Genomic DNA, 17,309 nt, shown 5'->3' on the forward strand with positions numbered 1-17,309 from the left:
CGGCTTCCATCCCTATGGTAGATCACATGGAAGTGCTAGATCTGATGTTTGCAGCATTAAATGCTGTTCCATTTGTTCTTTTACACGAGTCCTCTTCAACTTTGCATGTTGACTTAATGGTGCAAGCATTTCAGTATACCTTATCAAGAGATTCTATTGGATCCTATACCAAGGCAATCTCTTTCATGGTGAAAAAAAAAGTGTTTTTTTCTGTGTTTTTTTTTTTTTTTTTTCTACGTCTATTAAGGACAATAATCCCAACAGGTTGGGTTGCAGTATGGGGGTACAGTAGAGCTTAGACCATTTGGTTTCCTTTAGTAGGCGAGGTGTCCAATTAATGGCTTGGAGCTCAGTGATATCTTTTGGGCTTTCCAGAGCTGGCCTCTTCTCAAGGAAGTGACTTATTTGCGTTTTCAATTGGTCAATGTCATGGCAATCTCATATATCATTCATCAAGGGAGAAGACTCGGTGATCTAGTGATGGAATTCTAAAAGAATGCCAGGAATAATCATGATTGATGCACCATGAAATATACTTTTTCCAAACTTTGTGCTAGATTTTCCTAGAAACAGGCTTGCAAGCCTCGATCATAGTGTCAATCACAGAGTCAGAGAATCCTCTGACTGAGAACTAAGCGTTTAATTTCCATTCCATCAAGTGTAGAGGCTTTAGATCTGGATGGAAGAAGGGACCTTGAGACAGAAGTTCTCTGCTATTCCTTTAGCCTTTTTGGTTGAAACTTTTGATTCACAAAGCTTATTTGGAGGCGGGTCAGCTGCCACCACAGTGAATTACAGCTCATTCTACTATATCGGTTGACACTTCTTGGACTTCAGTTGATTAAATTTGCAAAGCGGCCACTTGGTCGTCTTCTGCATACCTTTACTTAATTTTACCAATTTGATGTTTTTGCTTCTTCAGAAGCAGCCTTTGGTAGAAAGGTCCTTCAGGCAGTTATCTGTTTGATAATTGGATATATATATTGAGTTTGTCATAAGACATATTTTAATGTTGGGTCATTGATTTATTTTATTTATTTCTCTCCCTCTCTCGGACTCTCGCCACCTATATGAAATAACTTAATTTATCTTACCTGATTAATTTCTTTCATGGTGGCGAGAGTTCACGAGGCCCTATAAGTTTGTGGTTGTTTTTTGTTTAAGCACATCTTTTTTTCCTATTTGTTTTGGCTTTTACTCCTAACACCTCACTACTTGGCTATACGTCAAACTAAGGTATAAGTGAGGTGGGATGGGTTTTTATTGGTTTTTGAGGTTTGAGAAACTTTGCCTACTCCTGGTAGGAATGTATATCCCATATGATTATGTTTTTGCTTGTGGGACGTGTTGCTGTCAACCAATGGAACTGTGGTGGTTTTCCTTAACAGCCAGTGAGTTTCTATGGCATGAACCAGATTTATACTCCCTGTACATTAAAAATAAAGAGCTTTAGCATAATAGAAAGTTATTGATGTACATTTAACTAGTTTAAGATCTAAATCCTGATAATTTTATCTTTATAAAGGTTGGCGACGTGATAGAAGGGAAGATGTGGATGAAGTTTCCAGTGTTAGGAGTGAAGGAGGCAATGTCAGCAGAAGTTTAAATACAAGAGGAAGATCCAGAGGCAGAGGAAGAGGGCGAGGCAGAGGAAGCCTTCAAAGTACGGTTTTATATATATTATCAGTTTCTTTGTAAAAATATTAATACATTATTTTAGTAGAATGTTTTTGTTTTACGAATAATTTCAATCTCATGCAAAGGGGAAAAATACGTATTTTAAGGTTGTGCTCCCATGCCACTCCAGTTGAGCATAGCACTGGTGATCAAATGAGAACAAGAAGTGCAATTTTGACTAAACTCCTTTTAAACTTTTTTTAATTTTAGTAAAATAAGGTAATTTGTATAAAAATAAAATTCTCTACCAAAATAAAGCCTTTTTATTCCTAAACTGGAATGTTTTTTTAACCACTTTGAATCGTCAAATTAAATGTTCCAGTGAAATAGCCTGAATATAAATGTGTGTTAAAATATATTCTTATTTATACTAATGTGTATTTTTTGTTTTGCAAAAGCACACTTTGATTATTCCTATGGTATTCGGGAGTCCACTGAGGCAATGGACTCTAAAAGTAATAGTGACAACACAAGTATGGTATATTACTACAATGATGGTACGGGAATAAAAATGTACCCATTGGAAAACAAACTACTCAAAGAGTACGTCAAACGTCAGATGTAAGTGTTATATAGATTTTATTTGAAAATCATAACTGAAATATCTTGTAGTGCAATCTTATGACAATACCATGTGTTTTTGGTTGTATATAGTGAGTATTACTTCAGCATAGAAAACTTGGAACGGGATTTCTTTCTCAGAAGAAAGATGGACAAGCAAGGATATTTGCCTCTTTCATTGATTGCTGGCTTCCATCGGGTGCAGTCTCTCACCACTGACATTAACCTTATTTGTGAGGTAAAATTTTGTTTTATATTTGTTTATTGAAAATGACTTTCCTTGATATTACGGTTTTAACTTTAGTATACTGATTAGTACATTTAAAGTGATGGTAAATCCTAGCATTTTTGAAATGCTAGGATTTACAAGTGCTTCAAATAAAGGGGACTTTTATTTATGAAGTATAAAAAAAACTTAATGATCAAAGTTCCTTTTATTTGCAGCGAGTTTATGCTGAGCAGCTTCGGCCGCCAACGGCAAAACTACTTTTTGTCTATAGTGTGGAAACGTCAGCTCTCTCTTAAATAGCTTTTTGCCTTGGGCGACCTGAGGCGCTTGGTTCGACATAAACGCGCTTCAAATAAAGGTACTTTCAGTACGAAGTTTTTTTATACTTCATTATTTGTAGCACTGGTAAATCCTAGCATTTAAAAAATGCTCGGATTTACCATCACTTTAAGCGGACAGCAATTAACTGATAAGTGTTCGTTGTATTAAAAAGTTCTACAGAAAATCCTTTCATATAGGCTGGTCTCTCACCTACCACTGGGAAGTTGATCTATTTTGCCTCTTACTTACATAGCTTTTGTGTAACCAATACTGCAGTATTGACAATTTTAGTATTTCTTTCATGTAATTAGCAAGAGTCCATGAGCTAGTGACGTATGGGATATACATTCCTACCAGGAGGGGCAAAGTTTCCCAAACCTCAAAATGCCTATAAATACACCCCTCACCACACCCACAATTCAGTTTTACAAACTTTGCCTCCCGTGGAGGTGGTGAAGTAAGTTTGTGCTAGATTCTACGTTGATATGCGCTCTGCAACAGGTTGGAGCCCGGTTTTCCTCTCAGCGTGCAGTGAATGTCAGAGGGATGTGAAGAGAGTATTGCCTATTTGAATTCAATGATCTCCTTCTACGGGGTCTATTTCATAGGTTCTCTGTTATCGGTCGTAGAGATTCATCTCTTACTTCCCTTTTCAGATCGACGATATACTCTTATATATACCATTACCTCTACTGATTCTCGTTTCAGTACTGGTTTGGCTTTCTACTACATGTAGATGAGTGTCCTGGGGTAAGTAAGTCTTATTTTTCTTCTGTTATGTGTGATCAGTCCACGGGTCATCATTACTTCTGGGATATAACTCCTCCCCAACAGGAAATGCAAGAGGATTCACCCAGCAGAGTTGCATATAGCTCCTCCCCTCTACGTCAGTCCCAGTCATTCTCTTGCACCCAACGACTAGATAGGATGTGTGAGAGGACTATGGTGATTATACTTAGTTTTTATGACTTCAATCAAAAGTTTGTTATTTTACAATAGCACCGGAGCGTGTTATTACTTCTCTGGCAGAGTTTGAGGAAGAATCTGCCAGAGTTTTTTACTATGATTTTAACCGGAGTAGTTAAGATCATATTGCTGTTCTCGGCCATCTGAGGGAGGTAAAAGCTTCAGATCAGGGGACAGCGGGCAGATGAATCTGCATTGAGGTATGTAGCAGTTTTTATTTTCTGAATGGAATTGATGAGAAAATCCTGCTATACCGTTATAATGACATGTATGTATACACTTCAGTATTCTGGGGATGGTATTTCACCGGAACTACTCTGTTAAAAGTCACTAATCCTTTTAATAAGTATTTATCATGTTAAACGTTTTTGCTGGAATGTAGAATCGTTTACATTGCTGAGGTACTGAGTGAATAAATATTTGGGCATTATTTTCCACTTGGCAGTTGTTTGCTTTTAATTGTGACAGTTTCGTTTCTCTTCACTGCTGTGTGTGAGGGGGAGGGGCCGTTTTTGGCGCTCTTTGCTACGCATCAAAAAATTCCAGTCAGTTACTCTTATATTTCCTGCATGATCCGGTTCATCTCTGACAGATCTCAGGGGTCTTCAAACTTCTTTGGAGGGAGGTAGATTCTCTCAGCAGAGCTGTGAGAATTTTATATTGACTGTGAATAAAAACGTTGCTCTGTAATTTTTATGTCAAATTTAATTATTGTTATTTTACTAATGGGAACAAACCTTTGCTAAAGTTGTGTTGTTTTAAAGTTTGATGCTATAACTGTTTTTCAGTTCATTATTTCAACTGTCATTTAATCGTTTAGTACCTCTTTGAGGCACAGTACGTTTTTGCTAAAAAAGATTATAACCAAGTTGCAAGTTTATTGCTAGTGTGTTAAACATGTCTGACTCAGAGGAAGATATCTGTGTCATTTGTTCCAATGCCAAGGTGGAGCCCAATAGAAATTTATGTACTAACTGTATTGATGCTACTTTAAATAAAAGTCAATCTGTACAATGTGAACAAATTTCACCTAACAGCGAGGGGAGAGTTATGCCGACTAACTCGCCTCACGCGGCAGTACCTGCATCTCCCGCCCGGGAGGTGCGTGATATTATGGCGCCTAGTACATCTGGGCGGCCATTACAGATAACATTACAAGATATGGCTACTGTTATGACTGAAGTTTTGTCTAAATTACCAGAACTAAGAGGCAAGCGTGATCACTCTGGGGTGAGAACAGAGTGCGCTGACAATACTAGGGCCATGTCTGATACTGCGTCACAGCTTGCAGAGCATGAGGACGGAGAGCTTCATTCTGTGGGTGACGGTTCTGATCCAAACAGATTGGATTCAGATATTTCAAATTTTAAATTTAAATTGGAGAACCTCCGTGTATTACTAGGGGAGGTCTTAGCAGCTCTCAATGATTGTAACACCGTTGCAATACCAGAGAAACTGTGTAGGTTGGATAAATACTTTGCGGTACCGGCGAGTACTGACGTTTTTCCTATACCTAAGAGACTAACTGAAATTGTTACTAAGGAGTGGGATAGACCCGGTGTGCCGTTCTCACCCCCTCCAATATTTAGAAAGATGTTTCCAATAGACGCCACCACTCGGGACTTATGGCAAACGGTCCCTAAGGTGGAGGGAGCAGTTTCTACTTTAGCTAAGCGTACCACTATCCCTGTGGAGGATAGCTGTGCTTTTTCAGATCCAATGGATAAAAAATTAGAGGGTTACCTTAAGAAAATGTTTGTTCAACAAGGTTTTATATTGCAACCCCTTGCATGTATCGCGCCGATTACGGCTGCGGCAGCATTTTGGATTGAGTCTCTGGAAGAGAACCTTAGTTCATCTACGCTAGACGACATTACGGACAGGCTTAGAGTCCTTAAACTAGCTAATTCATTCATTTCGGAGGCCGTAGTACATTTAACCAAGCTTACGGCTAAGAACTCAGGATTCGCCATACAGGCACGTAGGGCGCTGTGGCTAAAATCCTGGTCAGCTGATGTTACTTCTAAGTCCAAATTACTTAATATACCTTTCAAGGGGCAGTCTTTATTTGGGCCCGGTTTGAAAGAAATTATCGCTGACATTACAGGAGGTAAGGGCCACGCCCTACCTCAAGACAAAGCCAAAGCTAAGGCTAGACAGTCTAATTTTCGTCCCTTTCGGAATTTCAAAACAGGAGCAGCATCAACCTCCACTGCACCAAAACAGGAAGGAGCTGTTGCTCGTTACAGGCAAGGCTGGAAGCCTAACCAGTCCTGGAACAAGAGCAAGCAGGCCAGGAAACCTGCTGCTGCCCCAAAGACAGCATGAACCGAAAGCCCCCGATCCGGGACCGGATCTAGTGGGGGGCAGACTTTCTCTCTTCGCCCAGGCCTGGGCAAGAGATGTTCAGGATCCCTGGGCACTAGAGATCATATCTCAGGGATACCTTCTAGACTTCAAATTATCTCCCCCAAGAGGGAGATTTCATCTGTCAAGGTTGTCAACAAACCAGATAAAGAAAGAAGCGTTTCTACGCTGTGTACAAGATCTGTTATTAATGGGTGTGATCCATCCGGTTCCGCGGTCGGAACAAGGACAAGGGTTCTACTCAAACCTGTTTGTGGTTCCCAAAAAAGAGGGAACTTTCAGGCCAATCTTAGATTTAAAGATTCTAAACAAATTCCTAAGAGTTCCATCGTTCAAAATGGAAACTATTCGGACAATCTTACCCATGATCCAAAAGGGTCAGTACATGACCACAGTGGATTTAAAAGATGCTTACCTTCACATACCGATCCACAAGGATCATCACCGGTATCTAAGGTTTGCCTTCTTAGACAGGCACTACCAGTTTGTAGCTCTTCCATTCGGATTGGCTACGGCTCCAAGAATCTTCACAAAGGTTCTGGGTGCCCTTCTGGCGGTACTAAGACCGCGAGGGATTTCGGTAGCTCCGTACCTAGACGACATTCTAATACAAGCTTCAAGCTTTCAAACTGCCAAGTCTCATACAGAGCTAGTTCTGGCATTTCTAAGGTCGCATGGATGGAAAGTGAACGAAAAGAAGAGTTCTCTTTTTCCTCTCACAAGAGTTCCATTCTTGGGGACTCTTATAGATTCTGTAGAAATGAAGATTTACCTGACAGAAGACAGGCTAACAAAGCTTCAAAATGCATGCCGTGTCCTTCATTCCATTCAACACCCGTCAGTAGCTCAATGCATGGAGGTGATCGGCTTAATGGTAGCGGCAATGGACATAGTACCTTTTGCACGCCTACACCTCAGACCGCTGCAATTGTGCATGCTAAGTCAGTGGAATGGGGATTACTCAGATTTGTCCCCTACTCTGAATCTGAATCAAGAGACCAGAAATTCTCTTCTATGGTGGCTTTATCGGTCACACCTGTCCAGGGGGATGCCATTCAGCAGGCCAGACTGGACAATTGTAACAACAGACGCCAGCCTACTAGGTTGGGGCGCTGTCTGGAATTCTCTGAAGGCTCAGGGACTATGGAATCAGGAGGAGAGTCTCCTTCCAATAAACATTCTGGAATTGAGAGCAGTTCTCAATGCCCTTCTGGCTTGGCCCCAATTAACAACTCGGGGGTTCATCAGGTTTCAGTCGGACAACATCACGACTGTAGCTTACATCAACCATCAGGGAGGGACAAGAAGCTCCCTAGCAATGATGGAAGTATCAAGGATAATTCGCTGGGCAGAGTCTCACTCTTGCCACCTGTCAGCAATCCACATCCCGGGAGTGGAGAACTGGGAGGCGGATTTCTTGAGTCGCCAGACTTTTCATCCGGGGGAGTGGGAACTTCATCCGGAGGTCTTTGCCCAAATACTTCAACGTTGGGGCAAACCAGAGATAGATCTCATGGCGTCTCGCCAGAACGCCAAACTTCCTCGCTACGGGTCCAGATCCAGGGATCCGGGAGCGGTTCTGATAGATGCTTTGACAGCACCTTGGAACTTCGGGATGGCTTATGTGTTTCCACCCTTCCCGCTGCTTCCTCGATTGATTGCCAAAATCAAACAGGAGAGAGCATCAGTGATTCTAATAGCGCCTGCATGGCCACGCAGGACTTGGTATTCAGATCTAGTGGACATGTCATCCTGTCCGCCTTGGTCTCTACCTCTAAGACAGGACCTTCTGATACAGGGTCCATTCAGACATCAAAATCTAACTTCTCTGAAGCTGACTGCTTGGAAATTGAACGCTTGATTTTATCAAAACGTGGTTTTTCTGAGTCGGTTATTGATACCCTGATACAGGCTAGGAAGCCTGTTACCAGAAAGATTTACCATAAAATATGGCGTAAATACCTATACTGGTGCGAATCCAAACGTTACTCCTGGAGTAAGGTTAGGATCCCTAGGATATTGTCCTTTCTACAAGAAGGTTTAGAAAAGGGTTTATCAGCTAGTTCATTAAAGGGACAGATTTCAGCTCTGTCCATCTTGTTACACAGGCGTCTGTCAGAAAATCCAGACGTCCAGGCTTTTTGTCAGGCTTTAGCTAGGATCAAGCCTGTGTTTAAAGCTGTTGCTCCGCCATGGAGTTTAAACTTAGTTCTTAACGTTTTACAGGGTGTTCCGTTTGAACCCCTTCATTCCATTGATATAAAATTGTTATCTTGGAAAGTTCTGTTTTTAATGGCTATTTCCTCGGCTCGAAGAGTCTCTGAGTTATCAGCCTTACATTGTGATTCTCCTTATCTGATTTTTCATTCAGACAAGGTAGTTCTGCGTACTAAACCTGGGTTCTTACCTAAGGTAGTCACTAACAGGAATATCAATCAAGAGATTGTTGTTCCATCCTTGTGTCCAAATCCTTCTTCAAAGAAGGAACGTCTTCTACACAATCTGGATGTAGTTCGTGCCCTCAAGTTCTACTTGCAGGCAACTAAAGATTTTCGCCAAACTTCTTCCCTGTTTGTCGTTTATTCTGGACAGAGGAGAGGTCAAAAAGCTTCTGCTACCTCTCTCTCTTTTTGGCTTCGTAGCATAATACGTTTAGCCTATGAGACTGCTGGACAGCAGCCTCCTGAAAGAATTACAGCTCATTCCACTAGAGCTGTGGCTTCCACTTGGGCCTTTAAGAATGAGGCCTCTGTTGAACAGATTTGCAAGGCTGCAACTTGGTCTTCGCTTCATACTTTTTCCAAATTTTACAAATTTGACACTTTTGCTTCTTCGGAGGCTATTTTTGGGAGAAAGGTTCTTCAGGCAGTGGTTCCTTCTGTATAATGAGCTTGCCTATCCCTCCCGTCATCCGTGTACTTTTGCTTTGGTATTGGTATCCCAGAAGTAATGATGACCCGTGGACTGATCACACATAACAGAAGAAAACATAATTTATGCTTACCTGATAAATTCCTTTCTTCTGTTGTGTGATCAGTCCACGGCCCGCCCTGTTTTAAGGCAGGTAAATATCTTTTAAATTATACTCCAGTCACCACTTCACCCTTGGTTACTCCTTTCTCGTTGATTCTTGGTCGAATGACTGGGACTGACGTAGAGGGGAGGAGCTATATGCAACTCTGCTGGGTGAATCCTCTTGCATTTCCTGTTGGGGAGGAGTTATATCCCAGAAGTAATGATGACCCGTGGACTGATCACACAACAGAAGAAAGGAATTTATCAGGTAAGCATAAATTATGTTTTGTGACACTCTAAGCTATGGTTGGGCACTTTTATATAAAGTTCTAAATATTTGTGTTTAAACATTTATTTGCCTTGATTCAGGATGTTCAATATTCCTTATTTCAGTCAGTTTCATTATTTGGGATAATGCATTTGAATAATCATTTTTTTCTTACCTTAAAATTTGACTTTTTTCCTTGTGGGCTGTTAGGCTCGCGGGGGCTGAAAATGCTTCATTTTATTGCATCATTCTTGGCGCAGATTTTTTTGGCGCAAAAAAATTTCTTTGTTATTTCCGGCGTCATACTTGTCACCGGAAGTTGCGTCATTTTTTGACGTTTTGGCACCAAAAAATGTCGGCGTTACCGGATGTGGCGTCATTATTGTCTCCACATTATTTAAGTATCATTGTTTATTTGCTTCTGGTTGCTAGAAGCTTGTTCACTGGCATTTTTTCCCATTCCTGAAACTGTCATTTAAGGAATTTGATAAATTTTGCTTTATATGTTGTTTTTTCTATTACATATTGCAAGATGTCTCAGATTGACCCTGAATCAGAAGATACTTCTGGAAAATCGCTGCCTGATGCTGGACCTACCAAAGTTAAGTGTATTTGCTGTAAACTTATGGTATCTGTTCCTCCAGCTGTTGTTTGTAATGAATGCCATGGCAAACTTGTTAATGCAGATAATATTTCCTTTAGTAATGTTACATTACCTGTTGCTGTTCCATCAACATCTAATATCCAGAGTGTTCCTGTTAACATAAGAGATTTTGTTTCTAAATCCATTAAGAAGGCTATGTCTGTTATTCCTCCTTCTAGTAAGCGTAAAAGGTCTTTTAAAACTTCTCATTTTTCAGATGAATTTTTAAATGAACATCATCATTCTGATAATGATTCCTCTGGTTCAGAGGATTCTGTTTCAGAGGTTGATGCTGATAAATCTTCATATTTATTCAAAATGGAATTTATTCGTTCTTTACTTAAAGAAGTTTTAATTGCATTAGAAATAGAGGATTCTGGTCCTCTTGATACTAAATCTAAACGTTTAAATAAGGTTTTTAAATCTCCTGTAGTTATTCCAGAAGTCTTTCCTGTCCCTGATGCCATTTCTGAAGTAATTTCCAGGGAATGGAATAATTTGGGTAATTCTTTTACTCCTTCTAAACGTTTTAAGCAATTATATCCTGTGCCATCTGACAGATTAGAGTTTTGGGACAAAATCCCTAAGGTTGATGAGGCTATCTCTACTCTTGCTAAACGTACTACTATTCCTACGGCAGATAGTACTTCCTTTAAGGATCCTTTAGATAGGAAAATTGAATCCTTTCTAAGAAAAGCTTACTTATGTTCAGGTAATCTTCTTAGACCTGCTATATCTTTAGCGGATGTTGCTGCAGCTTCAACTTTTTGGTTAGAAGCTTTAGCGCAACAAGTAACGGATCATAATTCTCATAGCATTGTTAATCTTCTTCAACATGCTAATAATTTTATTTGTGATGCCATCTTTGATATCATTAGGGTTGATGTCAGGTATATGTCTCTAGCTATTTTAGCTAGAAGAGCTTTATGGCTTAAAACTTGGAATGCTGATATGTCTTCTAAGTCAACTCTGCTTTCCCTTTCTTTCCAGGGTAATAAATTATTTGGTTCACAGTTGGATTCTATTATTTCAACTGTTACTGGGGGGAAAGGAACTTTTTTACCACAGGATAAAAAATCTAAAGGTAAATTTAGGTCTAATAATCGTTTTCGTTCCTTTCGTCACAATAAGGAACAAAAGCCTGATCCTTCCCCTACAGGAGCGGTATCAGTTTGGAAACCATCTCCAGTCTGGAATAAATCCAAGCCTTTTAGAAAGCCAAAGCCAGCTCCCAAGTCAACATGAAGGTGCGGCCCTCATTCCAGCCCAGCTGGTAGGGGGCAGATTACGTTTTTTCAAAGAAATTTGGATCAATTCGATTCACAATCTTTGGATTCAGAACATTGTTTCAGAAGGGTACAGAATAGGCTTCAAGATAAGGCCTCCTGCAAGAAGATTTTTTCTTTCCCGTGTCCCAGTAAATCCAGTGAAGGCTCAAGCATTTCTGAAATGTGTTTCAGATCTAGAGTTGGCTGGAGTAATTATGCCAGTTCCAGTTCTGGAACAGGGGCTGGGGTTTTACTCAAATCTCTTCATTGTACCAAAGAAGGAGAATTCCTTCAGACCAGTTCTGGATTTAAAAATATTGAATCATTATGTAAGGATACCAACATTCAAAATGGTAACTATAAGGACTATTCTGCCTTTTGTTCAGCAAGGGCATTATATGTCCACAATAGATTTACAGGATGCATACCTGCATATTCCGATTCATCCAGATCACTTTCAGTTTCTGAGATTCTCTTTCCTAGACAAGCATTACCAGTTTGTGGCTCTGCCGTTTGGCCTAGCAACAGCTCCAAGGATTTTTACAAAGGTTCTAGGTGCCCTTCTGTCTGTAATCAGAGAGCAGGGTATTGTGGTATTTCCTTATTTGGACGATATCTTGGTACTTGCTCAGTCTTCACATTTAGCAGAATCTCATACGAATCGACTTGTATCGTTTCTTCAAGAACATGGTTGGAGGATCAATTTACCAAAGAGTTCATTGATTCCTCAGACAAGGGTAACCTTTTTAGGTTTCCAGATAGATTCAGTGTCCATGACTCTGTCTCTGACAGACAAGAGACGTCTAAAATTGGTTTCAGCTTGTCGAAACTTTCAGTCTCAATCATTCCCTTCGGTAGCCTTATGCATGGAAATTCTAGGTCTTATGACTGCTGCATCGGACGCGATCCCCTTTGCTCGTTTTCACATGTGACCTCTTCAGCTTTGTATGCTGAACCAGTGGTGCAGGGATTATACAAAGATATCTCAATTAATATCTTTAAAACCGATTGTACGACACTCTCTGACGTGGTGGACAGATCACCATCGTTTAGTTCAGGGGGCTTCTTTTGTTCTTCCAACCTGGACTGTGATTTCAACAGATGCAAGTCTGACAGGTTGGGGAGCTGTTTGGGGGTCTCTGACAGCACAAGGGGTTTGGGAATCTCAGGAGGTGAGATTACCGATCAATATTTTGGAACTCCGTGCAATTTTCAGAGCTCTTCAGTCATGGCCTCTTCTAAAGAGAGAGTCGTTCATTTGTTTTCAGACGGACAATGTCACGACTGTGGCATATGTCAATCATCAAGGAGGGACTCACAGTCCTCTGGCTATGAAAGAAGTATCTCGAATATTGGTATGGGCGGAATCTAGCTCCTGTCTAATTTCTGCGGTCCATATCCCAGGTATAGACAATTGGGAAGCGGATTATCTCAGTCGCCAAACGTTACATCCGGGCAAATGGTCTCTTCACCCAGAGGTATTTCTTCAGATTGTTCAAATGTGGGGACTTCCAGAAATAGATCTGATGGCTTCTCATCTAAACAAACTTCCCAGGTATCTGTCCAGATCCAGGGATCCTCAGGCGGAGGCAGTGGATGCATTGTCACTTCCTTGGAAGTATCATCCTGCCTATATCTTTCCGCCTCTAGTTCTTCTTCCAAGAGTCATTTCCAAGATTCTAAAGGAGTGCTCGTTTGTTCTGCTGGTGGCTCCAGCATATCCTCACAGGTTTTGGTATGCGGATCTTGTCCGGATGGCCACTTGCCAACCGTGGACTCTTCCGTTAAGACCAGACCTTCTATCGCAAGATCCTTTTTTCCATCAGGATCTCAAATCCTTAAATTTGAAGGTATGGAGATTGAACGCTTGATTCTCAGTCATAGAGGTTTCTCTGACTCTGTGATTAATACTATGTTACAGGCTCGTAAATCTGTATCTAGGAAGATATATTATCGAGTCTGGAAGATTTACATTTCTTGGTGTCTTTCTCATCATTTTTCTTGGCATTCTTTTAGAATTCCTAGAATTTTACAGTTTCTTCAGGATGGTTTGGATAAAGGTTTGTCTGCAAGTTCCTTGAAAGGACAAATGTCTGCTTTTTCTGTTTTTTTTCACAGAAAGATTGCTAGTCTTCCTGATATTCATTGTTTTGTACAAGCTTTGGTTCGTATAAAACCTGTTAAGTCAATTTCTCCTCCTTGGAGTTTGAATTTGGTTCTGGGGGCTCTTCAAGCTCCTCCGTTTGAACCTATGCATTCGCTGGACATTAAATTACTTTCTTGGAAAGTTTTTTGTTTCTTTTGGCCATCTCTTCTGCTAGAAGAGTTTCTGAATTATCTGCTCTTTCTTGTGAGTCTCCTTTTCTGATTTTTCATCAGGATAAGGCGGTGTTGCAAACTTCTTTTAAATTTTTACCTAAGGTTGTGAATTCTAACAACATTAGTAGAGAAATTGTGGTTCCTTCATTGTGTCCTAATCCTAAGAATTCTAAGGAAAGATCGTTGCATTCTTTGGATGTAGTTAGAGCTTTGAAATATTATGTTGAAGCTACTAAAAATTTCCGAAAGACTTCTAGTCTATTTGTTATCTTTTCCGGTTCTAGGAAAGGTCAGAAGGCCTCTGCCATTTCTTTGGCGTCTTGGTTAAAGTCTTTGATTCATCATGCTTATGTCGAGTCGGGTAAAACTCCGCCTCAAAGGATTACAGCTCATTCTACTAGGTCAGTTTCTACTTCCTGGGCGTTTAGGAATGAAGCTTCGGTTGATCAGATTAGCAAAGCAGCAACTTGGTCTTCTTTGCATACTTTTACTAAATTCTACCATTTTGATGTGTTTTCTTCTTCTGAAGCAGTTTTTGGTAGAAAGGTACTTCAGGCAGCTGTTTCAGTTTGATTCTTCTGCTTATAATTTCAGTTTTTTTCATTATAAGATTTAAACTTTATTTTGGGTGTGGATTATTTTCAGCGGAATTGGCTGTCTTTATTTTATCCCTCCCTCTCTAGTGACTCTTGCGTGGAAGATCCACATCTTGGGTATTCATTATCCCATACGTCACTAGCTCATGGACTCTTGCTAATTACATGAAAGAAAACATAATTTATGTAAGAACTTACCTGATAAATTCATTTCTTTCATATTAGCAAGAGTCCATGAGGCCCACCCTTTTTTGTGGTGGTTATGATATTTTTTTGTATAAAGCACAATTATTCCAATTCCTTATTTTTTATGCTTTCGCACTTTTTTCTTATCACCCCACTTCTTGGCTATGCGTTAAACTGATTTGTGGGTGTGGTGAGGGGTGTATTTATAGGCATTTTGAGGTTTGGGAAACTTTGCCCCTCCTGGTAGGAATGTATATCCCATACGTCACTAGCTCATGGACTCTTGCTAATATGAAAGAAATGAATTTATCAGGTAAGTTCTTACATAAATTATGTTTTATCCCCGTTTCAACAGGAAGAAGCAACTATTTGAAATTAAGGTGAAGGAGCTATTTGTAAATAATTTAGTATATTCCAGCATGTAAACTAGATAATTCGTAACATATTAAGGAGACTATTTTACTGTGTAATATACCTTTAAGTTAATATAATCCTTAAGAAGTCACGATATTTGATATATATTCTGCAATGTAATTTGAGTTGACATAAAATTTGTGCTTGTATGGCTGTTATGGCCTTTTATCTCACATGACGATAATTCACTGAGTTGTATTATTTTGCTTGTAAGTATTCTTAATATTCTTTCTATTAATGTTTAAATCTTTATTGGTTGTGGTTACTTTAGTCCTAAGAATACTATTATAAAGGCTTCATTTTAGGCCTTAAAGAAAAGCACAGAAGTAGAAGTTACTGATGAGAAAATAAGGAGAAAACTCGATCCCGAAAAATGGCCTATTCCAGGAGTATCACGCACTGATTTTTCAAGATTAATAGACTGTCCAGAATTTATTCCTGGCAGAGCACTGGTGTCTAGCACAGGTACTTGCTAATTTTATTTTTTAATATCATTTCTATATAGCAAGCATGCAAGTATGTATTTGTGGCATTTTATAAAGGCAAAAGTTCTGTTTTAGTTCTTTTGTTAATGATTTTTATACAATAAATAATATGGAATTCCTTTCATTTCTAAAGAAATAACTTTGTATTAAAAATGTTTTTTAAATCTAGCTTCAGTTTCGAAATACTTTAATTCATCAGTCAGACATTTTAAGGCTTCACGTTTGCTTAAGCCCCAACACTAAGCTAAAACTGACTATTTTTTTTAATGGGAAAACACTTCTGTGCATACTGTACATATTGATACTCTGCACTGATACTGAACTAACTGATTGTTTATGCTGTAGATCATCATTAATTCATGATGCTGCATAGCACCTTTATACTCACACTAAAACTTGTCACATTATTTTAATCTACTGACTCACATCAGTAGATGTCTACTCATACATCTAATACAAATATAGTATTAAAACCTTTGAGTGGACTACTCTAAAAAAACTGCAGTGTCAACAGGAATTTACAACAGAACTCTTCCCTAATAATACATATTCTCTAAGAAATCAAACACAAATAGCTAACACCTCGCAAAATATGATAAGAATATCCATAACTTAGCTCAAAAAAAAATCTTGCCTACCTGATGCTGAAATGGCAGATGACATCTTATATACACATATTCCAGGTATGAGTGACACCGCACAAAACATGCAGTCTTGGTACTGGCATTTACGGGCTAGTGTCAATTTGACAACAGGTTATGTGCACATTAACATTTATTAATGCAGGGATATTTTTTTATTGAGGTCAACAAAAAATAATTACAGGCACATTGCAATTGGTTGTTTACAATCATACATACACTAAATAATCAATAATATAAGTTACATTATCACGTTGCCAAAATTCAATGATAGGCCTGACTAATATAATAAACAGATACCTGTAATTGTCACATAGTAAAGGAGAAGTACAATATCCTATATTAACATGGAAAAAGGTTCCCCTAAATAAATGAATGGCCACTCTTGGACCAACTCGTATACATTTCAAATGCAGAAGGGGTATTACGGACACCTCCTTCACAATCAAGGAAAGACAGTAGACAGTGGTAAGTAAAGTTTTAAGTCCAGTGTTGTCTTGTACCTACTACTATTGGCCCATATTGACTAAACGTATGATTGGCTATGCCAGCTGAACACATTTGGCATACTACATGGAGAAGCAATGTTAAAAACACTCATAGCCTACTTCATCTTTGATCCCGTATCAAGGAGAATTGAACATTGGAGATGGAGAGGAGGCTTGCCCTTTCCAGCCATTGGTCGACAGGCGCAAGAAGTAATGTATAAGCTGATGATCTAGGGGAAGAGTTCCGACTTTGAATCGCCACTCCTAGACTAGGTGAGATTGGAGCTGGTACTGAGAGGTCTCAGTGACAAAAGTACTACTCTCATATGTTGACAAGTGAGGATTAACCCCTTAATGACCAAGGACGTACGCCACACGTCCTCTAAAAAAATACACTTAATGACCGAGGACGTGTGGCGTACGTCCTTGGTCTGGAAAGCAGCTGGAAGCGATCCTGCTCGCTTCCAGCTGCTTTCCGGTTATTGCAGTGATGCCTCGATATGGAGGCATCCTGCAATAACCCCCCTTGGCCATCCGATGCAGAGAGAGCCACTCTGTGGCCCTCTCTGCACCGGACATCGATGGCCGGTAGCGTTGGTGGGTGGGAGCCGACTTGGGAGGCGGGTGGGCGGCCATCGGTGAGATCTGGAAGGTGGAGGGGGGCGGGATCGGGGGCGGATCCTTCGGGGGCGCGCACGGGGGGTGGCGGGCGGGCGCGTGCACGGGGCGGGAGCGGGTGGGAACCGCTACAGAAATTTTTTTATAAGTATATTGTCAAATAAAATGAAATACTTTTTTTACCAAAGCATCTAAGGGATCTGGAGGGGTGGGGGGTTGGTATTGGGGGGGGGGGAAGCTACACTAC

The 17,309-nt window shown here is 40.0% G+C and overlaps 1 protein-coding gene across 4 annotated transcripts in view; it reads left to right on the top strand.

The window, feature by feature from the left end:
- LARP1B (La ribonucleoprotein 1B) overlaps positions 1 to 17,309 on the top strand; it is a 224,771-nt gene that overhangs the window by 112,589 nt on the left and 94,873 nt on the right. For all 4 annotated transcript variants that reach the window (XM_053703651.1, XM_053703653.1, XM_053703652.1 and 1 more), the window contains 4 exons: positions 1,526 to 1,663; positions 2,076 to 2,238; positions 2,332 to 2,476; positions 15,136 to 15,295. In XM_053703651.1, coding sequence (XP_053559626.1) covers positions 1,526 to 1,663; positions 2,076 to 2,238; positions 2,332 to 2,476; positions 15,136 to 15,295 — 606 coding nt within the window. The remainder of the gene's footprint in view (positions 1 to 1,525; positions 1,664 to 2,075; positions 2,239 to 2,331; positions 2,477 to 15,135; positions 15,296 to 17,309) is intronic.

Source organism: Bombina bombina, chromosome 2 (assembly GCF_027579735.1).
Source record: "Bombina bombina isolate aBomBom1 chromosome 2, aBomBom1.pri, whole genome shotgun sequence".
NCBI lineage: Eukaryota > Metazoa > Chordata > Amphibia > Anura > Bombinatoridae > Bombina > Bombina bombina.